Here is a 23,614-nt window from a genome sequence, read left to right as displayed (position 1 = left end):
TATTTTATTAGTGTGTTTGTAATTGTTTTTTGCGAGAGCTTCCCCTAATCAAGTCCACTTTACAGCTGAGAGAGCGTGTACAAGAACATTATTTCAAGTTTAGTTCTCTAGTGCGCGTCGTAATTCTCAATTAAAGCTTGTTTAAACAGGTGCTTTGTTGAAGATGTTGAGCTGAACGATAAACAGTCGCAGGAGATGAGAAAAAGCCATTTCCTCTCCAACTGCAACTTAGTGAAAGGCTAAATCCAGCTTGACTCTTCTGTCCACCTTTTGGCGCACGTGTGCGTCTCGGAGAGCGTGGTGTCGGACCACTTCTGCAGCTTCCTGTTCTGTCTGTGTCCATATGCCGCTGCTGCAGCCGTGTTGCTCTTGCCTGACTCACACGGGGGCCAAAGTGGAGGCAACATCCTGTTCCCTCGAGGCTGTTTGCCAAAGCTATTTGAGTGCTGCTCACTCTCCTCGCTTCTTCTTTTGTCCATCTTACATTTAACCTTTGTAATGTTGCCCCCTGAATTCTTTCAAAGTACTCTATTTTATTGTATATGCACCATTAGATTCTCACACCGGTATTTACATGCAAAGACCTATTTGTTCAACTGTGGCATCATAGAGCCAACTGTTTTTTGAAATGGCATTTTTAACTTAACACTCATGAAGGCAAAAATATAATTATTTAAAAGTAGAGATGTCCGATAATGGCTTTTTTGCCGATGTTCCGATATTGTCCAACTTTTAATTACCGATTCCGATATCAACCGATATATACGGTCGTGGAATTAACACATTAGTATGCCTAATTTTGTTGTGATGCCCCGCTGGATGCATTAAACAATGTAACAAGGTTTTCCAAAATAAATCAACTCAAGTTATGGAAAAAAATGCCAACATGGCACTGCCATATTTATTATTGGAGTCACAAAGTGCATTATTTTTTTTTAACATGCCTCAAAACAGCAGCTTGGAATTTAGGACATGCTCTCCCTGAGAGAGCATGAGGAGGTTGAGGTTGGGGGGCGGGGTAGGGGGTAGTGGGGGTGTATATTGTAATTTTGGTAATTTTCCAACTAATATTCTACAAACCCCGTTTCCCTGTGAGTTGGGAAATTGTGTTAGATGTAAATATAAACGGAATACAATGATTTGCAAATCCTTTTCAACCCATATTCAATTGAATGCACTACAAAGACAAGATATTTGATGTTCAAACTCATAAACAAATAATAATTAACTTAGAATTTCATGGCTGCAACACGTGCCAAAGTAGTTGGGAAAGGGCATGTTCACCACTGTGTTACATCACCTTTTCTTTTAACAACATTCAATAAACAATTGGGAACTGAGGAAACTAATTGTTAAAACTTTGAAAGTAGAATTATTTCCCATTCTTGTTTTATGTAGAGCTTCAGTCGTTCAACAGTCCGGGGCTCCGCTGTCGTATTTTACGCTTCATAATGCGCCACACATTTTCGATGGGAGACAGGTCTGGACTGCAGGCGGACCAGGAAAGTACCCGCACTCTTTTTTTTTTTTTCACGAAGCCACGCTGTTGTAACACGTGCTGAATGTGGCTTGGCATTGTCTTGCTGAAATAAGCAGGGGCGTCCATGAAAAAAACGGCACTTAGATGGCAGCATATGTTGTTCCAAAACCTGTATGTACCTTTCAGCATTAATGGTGCCTTCACAGATGTGTAAGTTACCCATGCCTTGGGCACTAATGCACCCCCATACCATCACAGATGCTGGTCCGGATGACACGATGTCGAATATTTCCAAAAACAATTTGAAATGTGGACTCGTCAGGCCACAGAACACTTTTCCTATTTTGCATGAGTCCATCTTAGATGATCTCGGGCCCAGAGAAGCCGGCGGCGTTTCTGGATGTTGTTGATAAATGGCTTTCGCTTTGCATAGTAGAGCTATAACTTGCACTTACAGATGTAGCGACCAACTGTATTTAGTGACAGTAGTTTTCTGAAGTGTTCCTGAGCCCATGTGGTGATATCCTTTAGAGATTGATGTCGGTTTTTGATACAGTGCCGTCTGAGGGATCTAAGGTCACGGTCATTCAATGTTGGTTTCCGGCCATGCCGCTTACGTGGAGTGATTTCTCCAGATTCTCTGAACCTTTTGATGATATTATGGAGCGTAGATGTTGAAATCCCTAAATTTCTTGCAATTGCACTTTGAGAAACGTTGTTCTTAAACTGTTTGACTATTTGCTCACGCAGTTGTGGACAAAGGGGTGTACCTCGCCCCATCCTTTCTTGTGAAAGACTAAGCATTTTTGGGGAAGCTGTTTTTATACCCAATCATGGCACCCACCTGTTCCCAATTAGCCTGCACACCTGTGGGATGTTCCAAATAAGTGTTTGATGAGCATTCCTCAACTTTATCAGTATTTATTGCCACCTTTCCCAACTTCTTTGCCACGTGTTGCTGGCATCAAATTCTAAAGGTAATGATTAATTGCAAAAAAAAAAAAATGTTTATCAGTTTGAACATCAAATATGTTGTCTTTGTAGCATATTCAACTGAATATGGGTTGAAAATGATTTGCAAATCATTGTATTCCGTTTATATTTACATCTAACACAATTTCCCAACTCATGGAAACGGGGTTTGTACAACACAAATACAACGTTGAAACAACATGCTTTTTGACAACGTTTAATCAAGGTTAGTTTCTGACGTTGATTTGACGTTAATAATGTGTTAATTCCACGACTGTATATATCGGCAGTGACGTGCGGTGAGGTTCATGACCGGTGAGGCACTGACTTCATCACAGTCAGATTTACAAACATATGAACCCTAAAGAGTATCTTATTCACCATTTGATTGGCAGCAGTTAACGGGTTATGTTTAAAAGCTCATACCAGCATTCTTCCCTGCTTGGCACTCAGCATCAAGGGTTGGAATTGGGGGTTAAATCACCAAAAATGATTCCCGGGCGCTGCTGCCCACTGCTCCCCTCACCTCCCAGGGGGTGATCAAGGGGATGGGTCAAATGCAGAAGACAAATTTCATTACACCTAGTGTGTGTGTGACAATCATTGGTACTTTAACTTAACTTAACACATACAAACTGTAGCACACAAAAAAGCACATTTAATTAAAAAAACTTTATTATGGTCTTACCTTTATTTATAAGTGCGGGAACAGTGGTGTTCGTGTTGGAGGAGTTGTGAATGAATGAAATATGAAATCCGTGCTGCAGTCTGCAGGTGTACCTAATGTTGTGTCCCTGCAGTTGTTCACGGCTCCTTTTTGCACTTTGGCTTCTTGTTAAGTGACTTTTTTTGGTGTATTCGGTCTTGCACGTGGAGGGGTTGGGTGTGGGCTTTGGTTGGTGGGGCGCTCCCGTCGGGGGGTGCAGTCTGCGGCGGAGGTGCCTTAACCGGCACCAGGAGGCGGGGTTACGCGAGCCTCAGCAGTGCGTCTTCGCAGCAGTTTTATGATCGCTCAGCACAAGAAATACTTTACACACATACAGTTGTTGACAAAATACACTGCACATTATATACCTCAGCTAACTAAACTATGGAAATGTATAATATAATTCATATAGCAATACGGTCTCACTGCACAGCAGGCCAGCAGTTAGCCGAGTCCGCAATCCATGGTGAGGCCCAATTGAGTGACGTGCCTCAACTGGCTGCTGATCACCGCACCGTCTCTTCTCAGTATTTGAACGGCAAATGTGAAAATTCAGCGATTTTGAATAGAAATAATCTAAAACTGGTGAAGTTAAATGGAAAATAACTTTATAGTATAATCACTGGATACATATAACAATTTAATTTTTTTTTTTCTTTTTACATTTTTTTTCTTTCCATGATGGCAGGTGAGGCCTCTAGTGACCGCACGTCACTGTATATCGGTATCGGTCATACTTGCCAACCCTCCCGGATTTTCCGGGAGACTCCCGAAATTCAGCGCCTCTCCGGAAAACCTCCTGGGACAAATTTTCTCCCGAAAATCTCCCGAAATTCAGGCGGAGCTGGAGGCCACGCCTCCTCCAGCTCCATGCGGACCTGAGTCCGCTTTCCCACAATATAAAGAACGTCTACAGTAAAGCAGTCCGTCTGCCGTAAACAGCAATGTCGTGACACTCTTAAACAGGACAATACTGCCATCTAGTGCATTTGATGAAAGCACTTTTGTGCGTGCCACACAGCAATGCATCATCAGAGAGGGTGTTCAGCATGGTTAGAAAGATAGTGACAGAGAATTGAACAAGGATGGACAATACAACCCTTAAGTCAACAATGAGTAGATGAGTGTTATGTCTGTGTATATGTGTAAATAAATGAACACTGAAATTCAAGTATTTCTTTTATTTATATATATATGTATATATATATATATATATATATATATATATATATATATATATATATATATATATATATAGCTAGAATTCACTGAAAGTCAATTATTTCTTATATATATATATATATATATATATATATATCCATCCATCCATCCATCCATCCATCCATCCATTTTCTACCGCTTATTCCCTTCGGGGTCGCAGGGATCCATCCATCCATCCATTTTCTACCGCGTATTCCCTTCGGGGTCGCGGGGGGCGCTGGAGCCTAACTCAGCTACAATCGGGCGGAAGGCGGGGTACACCCTGTACAAGTCGCCACCTCATCGCAGGGCCAACACATATAGACAGACAACATTCACACTCACATCCACACACTAGGGCCAATTTAGTGTTGCCAATCAACTTATCCCCAGGTGCATGTCTTTGGAGGTGGGAGGAAGCCGGAGTACCCGGAGGGAACCCACGCAGTCACGGGGAGAACATGCAAACTCCACACAGAAAGATCCCGAGCCTGGAATTGAACCCCAGACTACTCAGCACCTTCGTATTGTGAGGCAGATGCACTAACCCCTCTGCCACCGTTTTGCCCGGTCGCAGGGATATATATATATATATATATATATATATATATATATATATATATATATATATATATATATATATATATATATATATATATATATATATATATATATATATATATATATATATATATATATATATATAAATACTTGACTTGGTGAATTCTAGCTGTAAATATACTCCTCCCCTCTTAACCTCGCCCCCGCCCCAACCACGCCCCCCACCCCCACCCCCCACCTCCCGAAATTAGAGGTCTCAAGGTTGGCAAGTATGGTATCGGTTGATATCGGAATCGGTTATTAAGAGTTGGACAATATCGGATATCGGCAAAAAAGCCGTTATCGGACATCTCTAGTTGTGACGTTAATTCACAAGCTACCCGTGTGGAAACCACTGCTTTAAATGCTCATTGAGTGGAAGTTTCTCACTTTCAGTAATTTAAATCACACAGAATTCAAACTGTGTTACCTACGGGGCATCTTAATTTGGAGGTTCCACTGTAGCGTTCCTGGCCTGTGTTTTCCAGGAAGCATTACAATGCACTGAGCTGCTGACGTTGACTGTAAACAGCTGCAACTATAGCGCTGCTGCACCTTTTCTCAAAGGCACCTGTACTCGTCCAGTTTTGTGAAGATCATCAAAGAGATCTCCACCCCGGCGCGTTACTCTCTCATGTACACGCAGGGTCATTGCTGTGCAAAGTGAGGGTGTGTGTGTGTGTTGTGTGTACCCTGGAGCTTGTCTCTGTCCTAGAATAAAGACAAATATGCTTCACGCTCTTTATTCGGCGTACCCAAGACGTACACACATCCACACAGCGTTGCTAAATGGATTCCTGGCAAACACAAGCTGTGTTGACAGGAGAGATGAGCTGTTGTTCCTGTTACAGCTTGCCAAAAGCACAGCACTGGGCCCGCGTTCAAAAAGAGCCGCCGCTGTTGTTAAACTCCGCAGACTTGCTACCTTTGCCAGCACGCACGCACCACACACACCATCATGCACGGCTGTATCAAAGCTAGCTGAACAAGGGCTATTTGAACAGGTGATTCCCATTTTCATTTTGGGATCCGGCTGGCTTTGTTCCTTTTTTTTTTTTTTTTGGAAATCACACTACCGCGCTGCCGGTTTGTTGCATGGTTATTTTGTTTATCGTCTGACACCTTGATGGGTAATAGAAGACGAATGTCATAGGACAGGGGTCGGCAACCCGTCCTCTGCGCATAGCAAATCTATGCCACGCACAAAATCAAATAAAAAAATAAGCGCATAACAATTTTCGACACACGGACACGACAGAGAAAACAGTTTTCGTCATCATTGTTCAAATATTGTGACGTCTGTCGAGACGCTTATCTCCATTCGGTGCCACACGTCCACACCATCAAAATGCTGAGGCAAAAATTTCCACATCAACACCGTATGAAAAAATTAGTGATTTTTTTAGTTGTGATTTCTTTCCTTCTCTGCATGAAAGTTTAAAAGTAGCATATATTAATGCAGTATGAAGAAGAATGTTTTAATGTAGACATGCAAGCCTTGAAAGAAAATTTTGAAAATCAAGACTACATTTCCTGCAAATGGGTGCATTTCTACCCTATATTTTAACTTTAGATTTATTCTCATATCAAACTCTTTTGGCTGTCTTTTTGACACTTACATCCGGCGCCCCCCTCCACACCCCGGATTATAAATAATGTAAATAATTCAATGTGATTATCTTGTGTGATGACTGTATTATGATGATAGTATATATCTGTATCATGAATCAATTTAAGTGGACCCCGACTTATAAAACTTATTGGGGAGTTACCATTTAGTGGTCAATTGTACGGAATATGTACTTCACTGTGCAACCTACTAATAAAAGTCTCAATCAATCAATCCAAACACATAGAATCATCATACTGCTGTGATTATATGCATCAAGTGTTCATTCAAGGCTAAGGCAAAATATCGAGATATATATTGTGTATCGCAATATGGCCTTAAAATATCGCAATATTAAAAAAAGGCCATATCGCCCAGCCCTAGTTCAATGATGTTCAATGATTCAACCCGCGGCTCCGGAGCCGCATGCGACTCTTTGATCACTCTGATGCGGCTCAGCAGCTTACTTGCTGAACCCCCCGATTTTCCCGTGAGACTTCCGGACTTCAGTTTCTCTCGCAGAAAACTCCCCCGGGATTAATATTCACCGATTTTCACCCTTACAGCTATAATAAGGGCGTACCATGATGGTACAACATTTGGCACCTTCTACAATCTATATCAACAGCGTGCTAGCCCAACACTTGTTATACAAAATACATCTTCTGCTTCCACACGTACGTGACAGCTAGCATACTTGGTCAACAGCCACACAGGTTACACTGACGGTGACCATATAAAACAACTTTAACACTCTTACTAATAATGCGCCACACTTTGAACCAAAACCAAACAAGAATGACAAACACATTTCGGGAGAACATCTGCACCTTAACACAACATAAACACAACAGAACAAACACCCAGAATCCCATGCAGCCCTGACACTTCCGGGCTATATTATACACCCCTGCTACCACCAAACCCCGCCCCCACCCCAACCCTGCTCCCTCACACATCAACCCCCTCTCTCTCTCTCTGTGCGTCGGTTGAGGTGGGCGGGGTTTGGTAGCGGGGGTGTTTAATGTATCCCGGAAGAGTTAGGGCTGCATGGGATTCTGGGTATTTGTCCTGTTGTGTTTATGTATTTATACTTGCCAACCCTCCCGAATTTTCCGGGAGACTCCCGAAATTCAGCACGTCTCCCGAAAACCTCCCGGGACAAATATTCTCCCGAAAATCTCCCGATTTTCAGCCGGAGCTGGAGGCCACGCCCCCTCCAGCTCCATGAGGACCTGAGTGAGGACAGCCTTTTTTCACGACGGGAGGACAACAGGGTGACAAGAACTAAATCATCCAGACTAGAGACAAATTGTATTATTATGTTTATCTTACCTAAAAATAAATATATATATATATTTTTTTTAAATAACTAAATACATTTTTACTATATTTTGCTAAAAACATCAAAATTAATTGTATTTTTAATTGTATTTTTTCTGACTCCTTATTACATCCAGCCATAGAATTATACATTAAAATAAACATATTTGAAATAATTAATTTTAAATAATCATAATAATTCATTTAAAATGACCATATTTAATTATTAAAATAATTGCTTGTTTATCAACAACTTTAACATTTTATTCATTACATTTTGAAGCTCTCAGAAGCCAAGTTATGTTATATTCCTTAATATTTATTTATGCAATGTATGTATATATATATATATATATACATATGTATATATATATACATATGTATGTATTAAATACTTGACTTGGTGAATTCTAGCTGTCAATATACTCCTCCCCTCTTAACCACGCCCCCAACCACGCCGCGCCCGACCACGCCCCCCACCCCCCACCTCCTGAAATCGGAGGTCTCAAGGTTGGCAAGTATGGTTAAGGTGCAGATGTTCTCCCGAAATGTGTTTGTCATTCTTGTTTGGTGTGGGTTCACAGTGTGGCACATTATTAGTAAGAGTGTTAAAAAAAAATGTATACCGCCACCGTCAGTGTAACCTGTATGGTTGTTGACCAAGTATACGTTGCTGTCACCTACGTGATCAAGCAAAAGCCACATACAACATGTGGCTGATCAGGCACGCTGTTCATGGTGGGTGCTATATGCTGTACCAACACGGCACGCATGACGCTGACAAGCGCCATGCAGTTAAAACCCGCGTGCCGCACCAGCTTTCAAATCCTATATAAAGGTGTGGGCAAGCGTGTCTGAGACCCCTGGTTTAAACATAGCACAAAGTTAAAAAAAAAATCTCTGTATACAGTATTATTTCATTTAAAATTTCATAAATTTTTTGCGGCTCTCATAGTTTTCTATAATTTGTGAAACTGGTCAAAAACTGGCTATATTATACACCCCTGCTACCACCAAACCCAGCCCCCACCCCAACCCTGCTCCCTCACACATCAACCCCCCCCTCCCTCTCTCTGTGCGTCGGTTGAGGTGGGCGGGGTTTGGTAGCGGGGTGTATAATGTATCCCGGAAGAGTTAGGGCTGCATGGGATTCTGGGTATTTGTCCTGTTGTGTTTATGTTGTAAATGTAAATTTTATGCGGCTCCCATAGTTTTCTATAATTTGTGAAACTGGTCAAAATGGCTCTTTGACTGGTAAAGGTTGCCGACCCCTGTCATAGGAGGTGTGAAGCCATTGTCAGGAAGTGGCGGACAACCTCCTTCTGCTTTGTAAACCACAGCAAGTGCATTTCATCAAGTCGAATTCAATCAATCAATCAATCTTTATTTATATAGCCCTAAATCACAAGTGTCTCAAAGGGCTGCACAAGCCACAACGACATCCTCGGTACAAAGCCCACATACGGGCAAGGAAAAACTCACCCCAGTGGGACGTCGATGTGAATGACTATGAGAAACCTTGGAGAGGACCGCATATGTGGGTAACCCCCCCCCTCTAGGGGAGACCGAAAGCAATGGATGTCGAGTGGGTCTGACATAATATTGTGAGAGTCCAGTCCATAGTGGATCCAACATAATAGTAAGAGTCCAGTCCATAGTGGGGCCAGCAGGACACCATCCCGAGCGGAGACGGGTCAGCAGCGTAGAGATGTTCCCAGCCGATGCACAGGCGAGCGGTCCACCCCGGGTCCCGACTCTGGACAGCCAGCACTTCATCCATGGCCACCGGACCTGTGCCCCCCCCCCCTCAAGGAAAAGGGGAGCAGAGGAGAAAAGAAAAGAAACGGCAGATCAACTGGTCCAACAGGGGGGCTATTTAAAGGCTAGAGTATACAAATGAGTTTTAAGATGGGACTTAAATGCTTCTACTGAGGTAGCATCTCTAATTGTTACCGGGAGGGCATTCCATAGTACTGGAGCCCGAATAGAAAACGCTCTATAGCCCGCAGACTTTTTTTGGGCTCTGGGAATCACTAATAAGCCGGAGTTCTTTGAACGCAGATTTCTTGCCGGGACATATGGTACAATACAATCGACAAGATAGGACGGAGCTAGACCGTGTAGTATTTTATACGTAAGTAGTAAAACCTTAAAGTCACTTCTTAAGTGCACAGGAAGCCAGTGCAGGTGAGCCAGTATAGGCGTAATATGATCAAACTTTCTTGTTCTTGTCAAAAGTCTAGCAGCCGCATTTTGTACCAACTGTAATTTTTTAATGCTAGACATAGGGAGACCCGAAAATAATACGTTACAGTAGTCGAGACGAGACGTAACGAACGCATGAATAATGATCTCAGCGTCGCTAGTGGATAAAATAGAACGAATTTTAGCGATATTACGGAGATGAAAGAAGGCCGTTTTAGTAACACTCTTAATGTGTGATTCAAACGAGAGAGTTGGGTCGAAGATAATACCCAGATTCTTTACTGATTCGCCTTGTGTAATTGTTTGGTTGTCAAATGTTAAGGTGGTATTATTAAATAAATGTCGGTGTTTAGCAGGACCGATAATCAGCATTTCCGTTTTCTTGGCGTTGAGTTGCAAGAAGTTAGCGGACATCCAATGTTTAATTTCATTAAGACACGCCTCCAGCTGACTACAATCCGGCGTGTTGGTCAGCCTTAGGGGCATGTAGAGTTGGGTGTCATCAGCATAGCAATGAAAGCTAACACCGTATTTGCGTATGATGTCGCCTAGCGGCAGCATGTAAATACTAAAGAGTGCAGGGCCAAGAACCGAACCCTGAGGAACTCCGCACGTTACCTTAACATAGTCAGAGGTCACATTATTATGGGAGACGCATTGCATCCTGTCAGTAAGATAAGAGTTAAACCACGACAAGGCTAAGTCTGACATACCAATACGTGTTTTGATACGCTCTAATAAAATATTATGATCGACGGTATCGAAAGCAGCGCTAAGATCAAGAAGCAGCAACATAGATGACGCATCAGAATCCATCGTCAGCAGTAGATCATTAGTCATTTTTGCGAGGGCTGTCTCCGTAGAGTGATTTGCCCTGAAACCGGATTGAAAAGGTTCACAGAGATTGTTAGACACTAAGTGTTCATTTAGCTGCTGTGCGACAATTTTTTCGAGGATTTTCGAAATAAAGGGAAGGTGGGACACCGGTCGGTAGTTTACCATGAGGTCAGGATCAAGGTTAGGTCTTTTGAGCAGAGGATGAATAACCGCTTTCTTGAATGCTAGGGGAACAGTGCCAGAGGAAAGTGATAAGTTTATAATATTTAGCACTGATGGACCTAATAATATAAAAAGCTCCTTGATAAGTTTCCCAGGAAGTGGGTCAAGTAAACATGTTGTTTGTTTTATCCCACGTACACGCTGTAATAGTTCCTCTAATGTTATTTCATCAAAAAGAGAGAGACTATTTTGTATTGCAGTATCCGTCGTAGATACAGTTGTATCTGTGTTCATAGAACCCAGTTGTAGCTGGGATGCGTTGTCCTTAATATCCTTTTTAATGAGTTCAATTTTCTTATTAAAGAAATTCATAAAGTCATCTGCCGAGTGGGTGGAGCTATTGGGAGGAGTCCCTTGTTGGGTTAGCGATGCTACTGTACTAAACAAAAATTTAGGGTCGTTTTTGTTGAGGCGGATGAGATTTGAGTAATATTTAGCTTTAGCTAAGGTAAGCATGCGTTTATACGATATTAAACTATCACTCCATGCTTGATGGAAAACCTCAAGCTTGGTCGCGCGCCATTTGCGTTCCAACTTTCTACATGATAATTTATGAGCTCTGGTTTCCTCTGTAAACCATGGGGTGCGCCTTTTAGGGGCCCTTTTTTGTTTTAGCGGTGCTATACTATCAATGGTTTTGCGCAGGGCATTGTCAAAGTTGTTAGTGAGGTTATCAATAGAGCCGACATAATTTGGGAATGGTGCCATTACCGAAGGCAGTAGGTCAGCAAGAGTCACCGTTGTGGCGGCATTAATGTTACGGCTGCTATAGCAGTTATTATTATTATTAGTTTGTTGACAATGAGTCAGAACTTCGAATTTTATAAGGTAATGATCGGACATTACTTTAGTATACGGGAGTACCATAACTTTGGAGGTGGTGACACCCCTGACCAGCACTAGATCTATCGTATTGCCGTTGCGATGCGTAGGTTCATTTATTATTTGTGTAAGACCACAGCTATCAATTATAGTCTGGAGCGCCACGCACTGAGGGTCCGATGGGGTATTCATATGGATATTAAAGTCCCCCATTATGATTATATTGTCTGCGTGCGTCACTAGATCAGCAACGAACTCTGAGAATTCATTAATAAAGTCCGAGTAGGGCCCTGGGGGGCGGTAGATAACAGCCATATCGAGAGGCAGCGGTGCGACAGACCTCATAGTAAGCACCTCAAACGATTTGTATTTATTATTTAGGTTAGGGGTAAGGTTAAAGTTTTCATTGTATATTAATGCGACCCCCCCACCCCTTTTAAGGGGACGGGCAATATGCGCATTCGTATAGTTAGGAGGAGATGCCTCATTTAGCGCAAAAAATTCGTCTGGTTTGAGCCAGGTTTCGCTAAGACCAATGACGTTAAGATTATTGTCTCTAATGACCTCATTAACTAATAACGTTTTGGGAGACAATGATCTTATGTTTAAAAAGCCCATATTATAAGTATTGGGCTGTTTTGACGAGTTTTTGTTTAAATTATCCGTAGTAGAAATATTAATAATGTTGCGTTTATTATACGTAGTGCACTTTAAATAGTTTCGACCATATCTAGGAATTGATACGACGGGAATTTTCAGATTGTTTGCTTGATGCTGCGATCGACTAAACGCATCATGATTTGCCACCTCAGTAGAATGCATATCTACCCCGGACACATTCACAACAGAAAACACATTATGTGAGTTGTGTGTTATTCTAAGAAAATTGCTATGCGTACAGGAATTATCCAGCCTGGCGCTGGCTAGTTCTAGCTTAACTGACTCCTCACCCGGACTAGCAGGCTCTGTAATTGCCTGTGACCGGGCTTGCTCTAGTGTAGTTAGTCAAATGTGACTTAAACAGTAGTCTATATTCTTAGACAGGATGATGGCGCCTTCCTGGTTAGGGTGAAGGCCGTCCCTCATCAGCAAGCCTGGTTTGCCCCAGAAAGAGGGCCAATTATCAATAAACGTTAGTCCCTGTTGTCTACAGAAGCTAGCCAGCCACTTGTTAAGCGAGACTAATCTGCTATATCTCTCATCATTGCCTCTCGCAGGCAGGGGGCCAGAGACAATTACTCGATGCCTGGACATCTTTCTAGCGAGATCACAAGTCCTGGCTATGTTTCTCTTTGTAATCTCTGACTGTCTCATTCTAGTGTCATTGGAGCCAACGTGTACAACTATATTCGCATAACTAGTGGTGCGATTAGCCTGTCGTACGTGTTTACTAGGCCTGTTGCGAGTTAGCTCCCTAAGATTAGCCTCTATGTCAGGTGCTCGGGCCCCCGGGATGCACTTAATTGTGGCTGGTTTGCTAAGCTTTATGTTTCGGGTGATGGAGTCCCCTATGACTAAGGTGTGGTGCCCGGTAGACTGGGGTGTAGGACTAGCTAAAGAGCTAAATCTATTATGCGTCTCAACCGGTACACCGTAGCTTGTAGGCCGCTTAGGACTACTACATGCTGGGCTAGTTAGCTCGCTACAGCTAACGCTAGCAGATGTGTCCGCAACATCTAAAGTTACGAGATTACTCTGCTCTAACTGGCGGACACGGCCCTCTAGCAGAGCCAGCCTCTCCGTGAGTAAGGTGCAAGACGCGCAGGAAGCCATACTCACGGTGTTTTCTGTCACCGAGTGAAGTTCCTGCTGTCTTCCGAGAAGTCCTGGTCACGGTGTGCAGGAGTAGACTCCTTCTGACCGGCGCCCGGCGACGCCTTTCTCCGCGCTAGCTTCGTTAGCTTAGCAGCTAGCTGCTAGCTAGCTGCGGGAGGGGTGGAGAGACAGAGATCGGGTGATTTGCAAGTTAAATAGTACTACTAAATATGTTGAGAAAGTAATAAAGAAAGCTGCAGAACAATTTAAAAGCACACAAATAGAACGATACTTAGCTTTTTCGAAACAGCGAGCAGTCAGCGAGCAGTCACGCACGGTGAACCGGAACCGGAAACAGTAGGAATTAGTAATGATTGCTTTATGTAAAAAGTCACGCAACGCCCTCGGGTCAAGGTGTGATTTGAACGACTTCCTTTGAAATGCCATTTTCTCCCCCTGTTCAGTTTAGGATAATATTTCAACAGCAATCCTTTCCAGTCAGAGCATTTGTTTTATCGGTTATGAAGTGTTGCGGAAGATGGCCGTGTACTCTGAATCTTAAGAGCTACAACCACAGAGCTGTGAATATTTGATTGAATTTGTCCCCCAAATACATTTGCCAGACACATGTGCTGCAAAGACATACTTGCATGCTTTGACGAATGTCGTCCAGACCTAAACAACTGTCACTAGAAAGTAACACATGTAAACAAGCCCACGTTGATGACAACACTCATAATAAATAGTGTCATTTAAACCGCTCTGACTTGTTTGTAAAGTAAGGTATGAATGTTGCCGGAGAGGCTTTTTAAAGGGGAACTGCACTTTTTTGGAATTTTGCCTATCGTTCACAATTAGAGATATCCGATATTCCGATATTGTCCAACTCCTAATTACCATTTCCGATATCAACCGATACCGATACATACAGTCGTGGAATTAACCCATTATTATGCCTAATTTTGTTGTGATGCCCCGCTGGATGCATTAAACAATGTAACAAGGTTTTCCAAAATAAATCAACTCAAGTTATGGGAAAAAAATGCCAACATGGCACTGCCATATTCATTATTGAAGTCACAAAGTGTTTTTTTTTATTTTTAACATGCCTCAAAACAGCGGCTTGGAATTTGGGACATGCTCTCCCTGAGAGAGCATGAGGAGGTTGTGGGGGGGGAGGGGTAGCGGGGGGTGTATATTGTAGCGTCCCGAAAGAGTTAGTGCTGCAAGGGTTTCTGGGTATTTGTTCTGTTGTGTTTATGTTGTGTTAACGGTGCGGATGTTCTCCCGAAATGGGTTTGTCATTCTTGTTTGGTGTGGGTTCACAGTGTGGCGCATGTTTGTAACAGTGTTAAAGTTGTTTATACGGCCACCCTCAGTGTGACCTGTATGGCTGTTGACCAAGTATGGAATGCATTCACTTGTTTGTGTAAAAAGCCGCAGACATTATATGATTGGGCCGGCACGCAAAGGCAGTGCCTTTAAGGTTTATTGGCGCTCTGTACTTCTCCCTATGTCCGTGTACCACTCCGTACAGCGGCGTTTTAAAAAGTCATGAATTTTACTTTTCGAAACCGATACCGATAATTTCCGATATTACATTTTTGAAGCATTTATCGGCCGATAATATCGGCAGTCCGATATTATCGGACATCTCTATTCACAATCATTATAAAAGCATGACGACGGACAGATTTTTTTATTTTTTATTTTTATTTTTAAAAATGCATTCTAAATATTAAATAAAAGTCCACTTACAGTGGAGCCAACGGGATGTCCACCATTTCGCCCATAAAATCTGATAAATCATTCAAAAAGCGCCAGCAATACTCTATTTCCATTTGGTGACTTGAATATTTACAAGTATGAGTGATATTGTTATTACATGCGCTAACGCAGACAAACTATTTATAGCGGTGACATGATCACAGACTGTGTGCCTATGTTTACATCATCGAGTGGTCTGCTACTTCCTCGCTTCCTTGCTCCCTATAAGTTTATTTTAGATCATTAATCATGCCTCTCACCTGGAATGTAGATGGCTGAGAATATATTCCAACAAGTTGGGACACTTTGACAGCCATTTAGGATCTGGAACTGTCGAGGACGACACGAAAAGCACTTGTTATAATAAATAAATAAATGTGATATTTTTGGCCACTGTAACATTGCACACAGTTTGAACAGTATCACTGTGTTTGAATATTTAAGTAATTATTTGGCATACCACTAGATGGAGCCCACATACCACTAATGGTTCGGATACCACAGTTTGAGAATCACTGATTTAGACCCAACAGTTATAGAATTTGTCATAAAAGTTGAGATTAAATACTGTCAAAGTTCAATAATAAGGTAGTTTGAATCAAATTAGATATGTATAACACAACCTACACACCTTGTAAAAATGGAAAATGATTCATTTCTCCTGGTAGCGGAAAACCGAGCATTGACCACGTCTCTGGTCACTCAACACAGATGTCGTGATGTCATCAAAGCTTACATTCATACGTTCACACGCAACCCTAACATGATGTTATGGAAGAAAGGTAAAAATATATTAAATGTGTTTGTGGCAGCACAGGACACTATTGCATCTCACAGCACATAGTTGTGGTGTGTTCAAGGAACCTTGATTCATGTTCGAAACCGAGGCATTACTAGTTTATAAATACAGGGGAGGTTTAACCCAAAGTAGATGAACTAAGGATAATGATATAAAAATAATTTTATTCATGATACATTTTTATGAATATTATCCACGAATGATAACCGTACATGAATCAGCTGTGAATAATGACATTCTGGCTACTTTATATTGAATTTTGTTTGCACTATTTTGTAAAAAAACAAAAAAAAACAATGTATTACTATGACACTACTGATTCAATATTAACTGGAGAATAAAAACAAGTTTTGATGAAAGAAAGACATAAATCATACTTGCCAACCTTGAGACCTCCGATTTCGGGACGTGGGGGGAAGGGGTGGGTGTGGTTGGGGTGGGACGGGGGCGTGGTCGGGGGCGTGGCTAAAAGGGGAGGAGTATATTTACAGCTAGAAGTATTTCATATATATATATATATATATATATATATATATATATATATATAAGAAATACTTGACGTTCAGTGAATTCTAGCTATATATATATATATATATACATACATATATATATATACACGTATATATATGTATATATATATATATATATATATACGTATATATATATATACGTGTATATATATATGTATTTTATGATATATATATATATATATGTATTTTATGATATATATATATATATATATATATATATATATATATATATATATATACGTATATATAATAAATACTTGAATTTCAGTGTTCATTTATTTACACATATACACACACATAACACTCATCTACTCATTGTTGAGTTAAGGGTTGAATTGTCCATCCTTGTTCTATTCTCTGTCACTATTTTTCGAACCATGCTGAACACCCTCTCTGATGATGCATTGCTGTGTGGCACGCACAAAAGTGCTTTCATCAAATGCACTAGATGGCAGTATTGTCCTGTTTAAGAGTGTCACAACATTGCTGTTTACGGCAGACAAACTGCTTTACGGTATACAAAAACGTGACTGCTGTTGTTGTGTGTTGTTGCCGTGCTGGGAGGACGTTAATGAAACTGCCTAACAATAAACCCAAATAAGAAACCAAGAACTCGCCCTCCATCATTCTACAGTTATAACGTGATTGGGCAGGTACGCTGTTTATATTGTGGGTTAGCGGACTCACGTCCATGAGGACCTGAGTCCGCCTGAATTTCGGGAGATTTTCGGGAGAAAATTTGTCCCGGGAGGTTTTCGGGAGAGGCGCTGAATTTCGGGAGTCTCCCGGAAAATTCGGGAGGGTTGGCAAGTATGACATAAATATGTACAAATTGTGGGCTTTCTGATCGTGAAGTGCGCCTTCTACTGTGCTTCTTGGTTATAAATGATAAATGATAAATGGGTTGTACTTGTATAGCGCTTTTCTACCTTCAAGGTACTCAAAGCGCTTTGACACTACTTCCACATTTACCCATTCACACACACATTCACACACTGATGGAGGGAGCTGCCATGCAAGGCGCTAACCAGCACCCATCAGGAGCAAGGGTGAAGTGTCTTGCTCAGGACACAACGGACATGACGAGGTTTGTACTAGGTGGGGATTGAACCAGGGACCCTCGGGTCGCGCACGGCCATTCTTCCACTGCGCCACGCCGTCCCACGTTATCATATGGTGAAGACCGGCACGTGTGTGTAACACACCAATGATGTATGGATGGGGGTGTTTACATGCAAGAGGGATCTGGTGTACAATCACATAATCTAGATCTGTTAATCCTCTGTTTACAAAGTTCAATAACTTAAGGTTTGTGCCTGTGTTTTACAAAGCTAGTTTCACCCAAATGATTGTTTCAGTGCATGTAAACGTACTGTGGGTGTGTGGGTGTATGTTTGCTGGTTTAGGGTGGAGTGGGGGGCCTGTCAGGAAGTTTCTAATGATTAAAAATAAGTAATATTAAAGGTGCCGTATGTAATAATGTGGCCAGAAATGGTATTGCAGTCACGGTCAAAATTCTGTATTCCCCTCCCTCTCTCCCTGACTGAGGTTGCCAGATACACAGCCGAATCCAGCTCGATGGACTGGGCTACTCCAAGGAACTTCAAACTTCCACTGCCTCTTACTAGGGGTTGAGGTGCTGGGACCATAATCGCTGAATAGACGAGCGTTTTGTCAATAACAAATCTCTAACCAACACATTTTACACAGAAATTAGGCTATTTTCAGGAAGAAGTACGACATGACTGCGTACAATATCACAACAAATGGCTATCATGTGGTTATTGTCAGTACCGTATTTTTCGGACTATAAGTCGCAGTTTTTTTCATAATTTGGCCAGGGGTGCGACTTATACTCAGGAGCGACTTATGTGTGAAATTATTAACACATTACCGTAAAATATCAAATAATATTATTTATCTCATTCACGTAAGAGACTAGACGTATAAGATTTCATGGGATTTAGCGATTAGGAGTGACAGATTGTTTGGTAAACGTATAGCATGTTCTATATGTTATAGTTATTTGAATGACTCTTACCATAATATGTTATGTTAACATACCAGGCACGGTCTCAGTTGGTTATTTATGCCTCATATAACGTACACTTATTCAGTCTGTTCACTATTCTTTATTTATTTTAAATTGCCTTTCCAAATGTCTATTCTTGGTGTTGGCTTTTATCAAATAAATTTCCCCAAAAAATGCGTCTTATACTCCAGTGCGACTTATATATGTTTTTTTCCCTTCTTTATTATGCATTTTCGGCAGGTGCGACTTATACTCTGGTGCGACTTATACTCCGAAAAATACGGTACTATTAGAAAACAAAGACTAAAACCAACGCTAGCAATGGTTATACTGCTGAAAATAAGTACAGCATGTTTAGCAGCCTAATGTACGCCCAAAACTACAGAAGAGACACTTTACCAAGGTATGCCTATAGGCTACCGTTTCAAATGTTTCAGATTGCCATATAACTTGGTACATGTAGTCCACAATATGCAAATACGAATGAGGAATTATTTGATCATGTGATTTGGCTGTCTCCATACGTTTCACATTGCCATGATGACAGCCGTGATAATGTTGGAACCCATTTCCTCAGCGTATCAGCATATTGAGAAGGAAATAGGCACCCATACCATCACCCGTACCCATTTCCACATCGGTTTTATTTGTTGAAAATAAATGTTGCCCTGTCAGCCTGAATACACATCGACATACAGGTACATGCTAACAAGCATATATTTCCCCCGTTAGCCTGTATGTTGATGTGTCATTGACCGGGTTAGCATGCTAAGTATTACACTAGGGCAGGGGTCGGCAACCCAAAATGTTGAAAGAGCCATATTGGACCAAAAATACAAAAACAAATTTGTCTGGAGCCTCAAAAAATTAAAAGCCATATTACATACAAATAGTGTGTCATGAGATATAAATTGAATTAAGAGGACTTAAAGGAAACTAAATGACCTTAAATATAGCTACAAATGATGCAATAGGTACATATAGCTAGCCTAAATAGCATGTTAGCATCGATTAGCTTGCAGTCATGCAGTGACCAAATATGTCTGATTAGCACTCCACACAAGTCAATAACATCAACAAAACTCACCTTTGTGCATTCATGCACAACCTTAAAAGTTTGGTGGACAACATGAGACAGAAAAAGAAGTGGCATAAAACACGTCCTAGAAAGTCAGAGAAAGTTATACATGTAAACAAACTACGGTGAGTTCAAGGACCGCCAAAATTAGTAGGACAAAACGGCACTCGCCAAATACTCGAATCAGTGAAGCATATTTAATATGAACAGTAGGGATGTCCGATAATGGCTTTTTGCCGATATTCCGATATTGTCCAACTCTTTAATTACCGATACTGATATCAACCGATACCGATATCAACCGATATGTACAGTCGTGGAATTAACACATTATTATGCCTAATTTGGACAACCAAGTATGGTGAAGATAAGGTACTTTTAAAAAAATAAAAATAAAATAAGATAAATAAATTAAAAACATTTTCTTGAATAAAATAGAAAGTAAAACAATTAAAAAACAGTTACATAGAAACTAGTAATTAATGAAAATTAGTGAAAGTAACTGTTAAAGGTTAGTACTATTAGTGGACCAGCAGCACGCACAATCATGTGTGCTTACGGACTGTATCCCTTGCAGACTGTATTGATATATATTGATATATAATGTAGGAACCAGAATATTAATAACAGAAAGAAACAACCCTTTTGTGTGAATGAGCGTAAATGGGGGAGGAAGGTTTTTTGGGTTGGTGCACTAATTGTAAGTGTATCTTGTGTTTTTATGTTGATTTAATAAAAAAATAAAAAATAAAAAAAACGATACCGATAAAAAAAAAAAACGATACCGATAATTTCCGATATTACATTTTAACGCATTTATCGGCCTAGATGTCCAATAATATCGGCAAGCCGATATTATTGGACATCTCTAATAAACAGTGTACTTTATAACAATTAGGGAGATTTGTGTCATGTTTGTCCTCCTACAGAAACCATATTAACACAAAAAATATATTTTTTTCCCCTCATCTTTTTCCATTTTTCATACATTTTTGCAAAAGCTAAAGAGAGCCACTAGGGCGGCGCTAACGGCTCTAGAGCCGCGGGTTGCCGACCCCCACACTAGGAGCACCATCACACTAAGCATTGGTTGCAGGAACATACTAGCTTTGTTAGAAATGATCATAGACTGTATTGGACAATATAGTTTACATACCAAATGTCCATTTCCATTTATTACAAGAAAATGAAAATGCCTGACTTACCTATGAAGGAGGAAATTAGCAAGTTTGGCGTCAGATGAAAAAATCTTCTCCGCCTTCAATGGTCTCCATTTTTCAAAGGCATCCCCGATACAAATCCTGGTTTTGTTCCTGGCTTTGTCATGAATAAGTTGAGAATCGTAACGAGGCCTTTTAGATTTACCAAGGTCTGACATGTTTAGTAACTTTACCAGTGGCAATAGCCGGATGAACAGGGCGGTGCGTAACTGGCAACCTGGATGTGATACACTGAGAAACTTTCTAATTGGTCAAACGGTGGAGGGCGGGACATCGAAATGAAAACAATAACAAGATTTCAGGGCTGTAAATAATTTTTGAAATGAGCATATCCCAGCTGAACTACTGTTATCAGTTATAGAGGTATTGGAAAGGAACATGATTTATTAATGCCTTTTGACATATAAGGGCCAACTAATGATGACTTGACATGAAATTATTACATATGGCTCCTTTTAAAGACAAAAAGCCTTTCAGCGTGCTCACTAGAACTGTTGTCAGACGCTTGATAGTTCTTTGTTATCTTGTAATGACACACATTTTTCTTATTTTTCCGGGTTCGACCACACCCCAGCGAGGAACCGAGGGTTTTTGGAAGTCCGTGGCCCAGCATGTGCCTCGTGAGCCCGGCGAGATCAGAATCCTCAACCCCTACTTCATCCAGGAGGCCGCCTTCCAGTTCATAGGCCTGCCTTTTAACAACGGCATCATGGGAAAAGGGGTAAGACGCATGCAGGCACACACTTGCACCCTCACCGTGAGCCAGCAGTTAAGAATTACCAGCATTAGGCTCGGAAATTGGCCTTCAGCAGGACAGCATCGGGAATTTGTTGAGGTTCGACAAAAAGACTTGGCCTTCCTAAAGTGATTCCGAGTTGGCAGTCGGTGGAGACCAAAATGCTCTCACCTGGCACGAGCAGGAAGCAAACAAGTAAGAGAAATGTTAATGAATCAATCAGCACCTTAACTCCGTACGAGTAACTGCTGTTTTTCTTGCTGATCATTTCTACTACTGGCAGTGTTTTGTCGTAAAGCCTAAACCACTGCCAGAAAAATACGTTGCATAATCTTCATGTCCTGTGAGGAATTTTTGTCACGCGGCCAAATATCTTTGCAAGTGACATGCTCTTTAACTGTTTACCTTTTTGCTCCAGGCTAAAGGAGCTGTTTGCAACTTGCTCAAAGTTCCATTTTTCAAAGCAAACAATATAACAGCATTGGCAAGCTTCTGTTACTGTTAGTTGTTTAACAGAACACATTTGTTTTAATCTTGTCTATATCAGGGATTCTCAAACTGTGGTACATGGGCTCCATCTAGTAGCACGTGGGCTTCATCTAGTGCAGGGGTCGGCAACCTTTACCACTCAGCCATTTTGACCAGTTTCACAAATTAAATTGGTGGTAGCAGGGGTGTATAATGTAGCCCGGAAGAGTCAGGGCTGCATGGGATTCTGGGTATTTGTTCTGGTGTGTTTATGTTGTGTTAAGGTGCAGATGTTCTCCCGAAATGTGTTTGTCATTCTTGTTTGGTTTTGGTTCAAAGTGTGGCGCATTATTAGTAAGAGTGTTAAAGTTGTTTTATATGGCCACCGCCAGTGTAACCTGTGTGACTGTTGACCAAGTATGCCTTGCTGTCCCTTGCGTGCGCAAGTAGAAGATGCATACAACATAAGGCTGGGCTGGCACACTATTAATACAGATTGTAGAGGGCGCTAAATGCTGTACCATCATGGCACGCCCTTATTATTATTGTTAGGGTTAAAATTGGAGAATATTAATCCCGGGAGTTTTCTGCGAGAGGCACCGAAATCCTGAAATCTCCCGGGAAAATCGGGAGGGTCGGCAAGTATGCAGCTGAGCTGCATCAGAGTGATAAAAGAGCCGCATGCGGCTCCGGAGCCGCGGGTTGCCGACCCCTGATCTAGTGGTACGCCCCAAAAAAAAAAATCACTTACTGTATTTTCAGGACTATAAGGCGCACTTAAAATCAATTTTTTACCTCAAAACTTGACAGTGTGCCCTATAACCCGGTGCGCCTAAAGTATGGAATATTTCTGGTTTTTCTTACCAACCTCGAAGCAATTTTATTTGGTACATTGTGTAATGATAAGTGTGACCAGTAGATGGCTGTCAAACATAAGAGATACGCGTTCACTGCAATATTAAGTTAAAGTACCAATGATTGTCACACACACACTAGGTGTGGCGAAATTATTCTCTGCATTTGACCCATCACCCTTGATCACCCTCTGAGAGGTGAGGGGAGCAGTGAGCAGCAACGTTGGCCACGCCCGGGAATCATTTTTGGTGATTTAACCCCCAATTCAAACCCTTGATGCTGAGTGCCAAGCAGGGAGGTAATGGGTCCCATTTTTATAGTCTTTGGTAAGACTCGGCCGGGGTTTGAACTCACAACCTACCTATCTATATACAGTATATATATATATATATATATAT

The 23,614-nt window shown here is 41.3% G+C and overlaps 1 protein-coding gene across 3 annotated transcripts in view; it reads left to right on the top strand.

Annotated features, from left to right (window-relative positions):
* st3gal3b (ST3 beta-galactoside alpha-2,3-sialyltransferase 3b) overlaps positions 1-23,614 on the top strand; it is a 223,481-nt gene that overhangs the window by 180,072 nt on the left and 19,795 nt on the right. For all 3 annotated transcript variants that reach the window (XM_061941399.2, XM_061941391.2, XM_061941383.2), the window contains one exon: positions 21,732-21,878. In XM_061941399.2, coding sequence (XP_061797383.1) covers positions 21,732-21,878 — 147 coding nt within the window. The remainder of the gene's footprint in view (positions 1-21,731; positions 21,879-23,614) is intronic.

This window comes from Nerophis lumbriciformis, linkage group LG03 (genome assembly GCF_033978685.3).
Source record: "Nerophis lumbriciformis linkage group LG03, RoL_Nlum_v2.1, whole genome shotgun sequence".
NCBI lineage: Eukaryota > Metazoa > Chordata > Actinopteri > Syngnathiformes > Syngnathidae > Nerophis > Nerophis lumbriciformis.
Note: the sequence above shows the minus strand (reverse complement) of the source record. Positions and strands in the feature narration are given on the sequence as shown.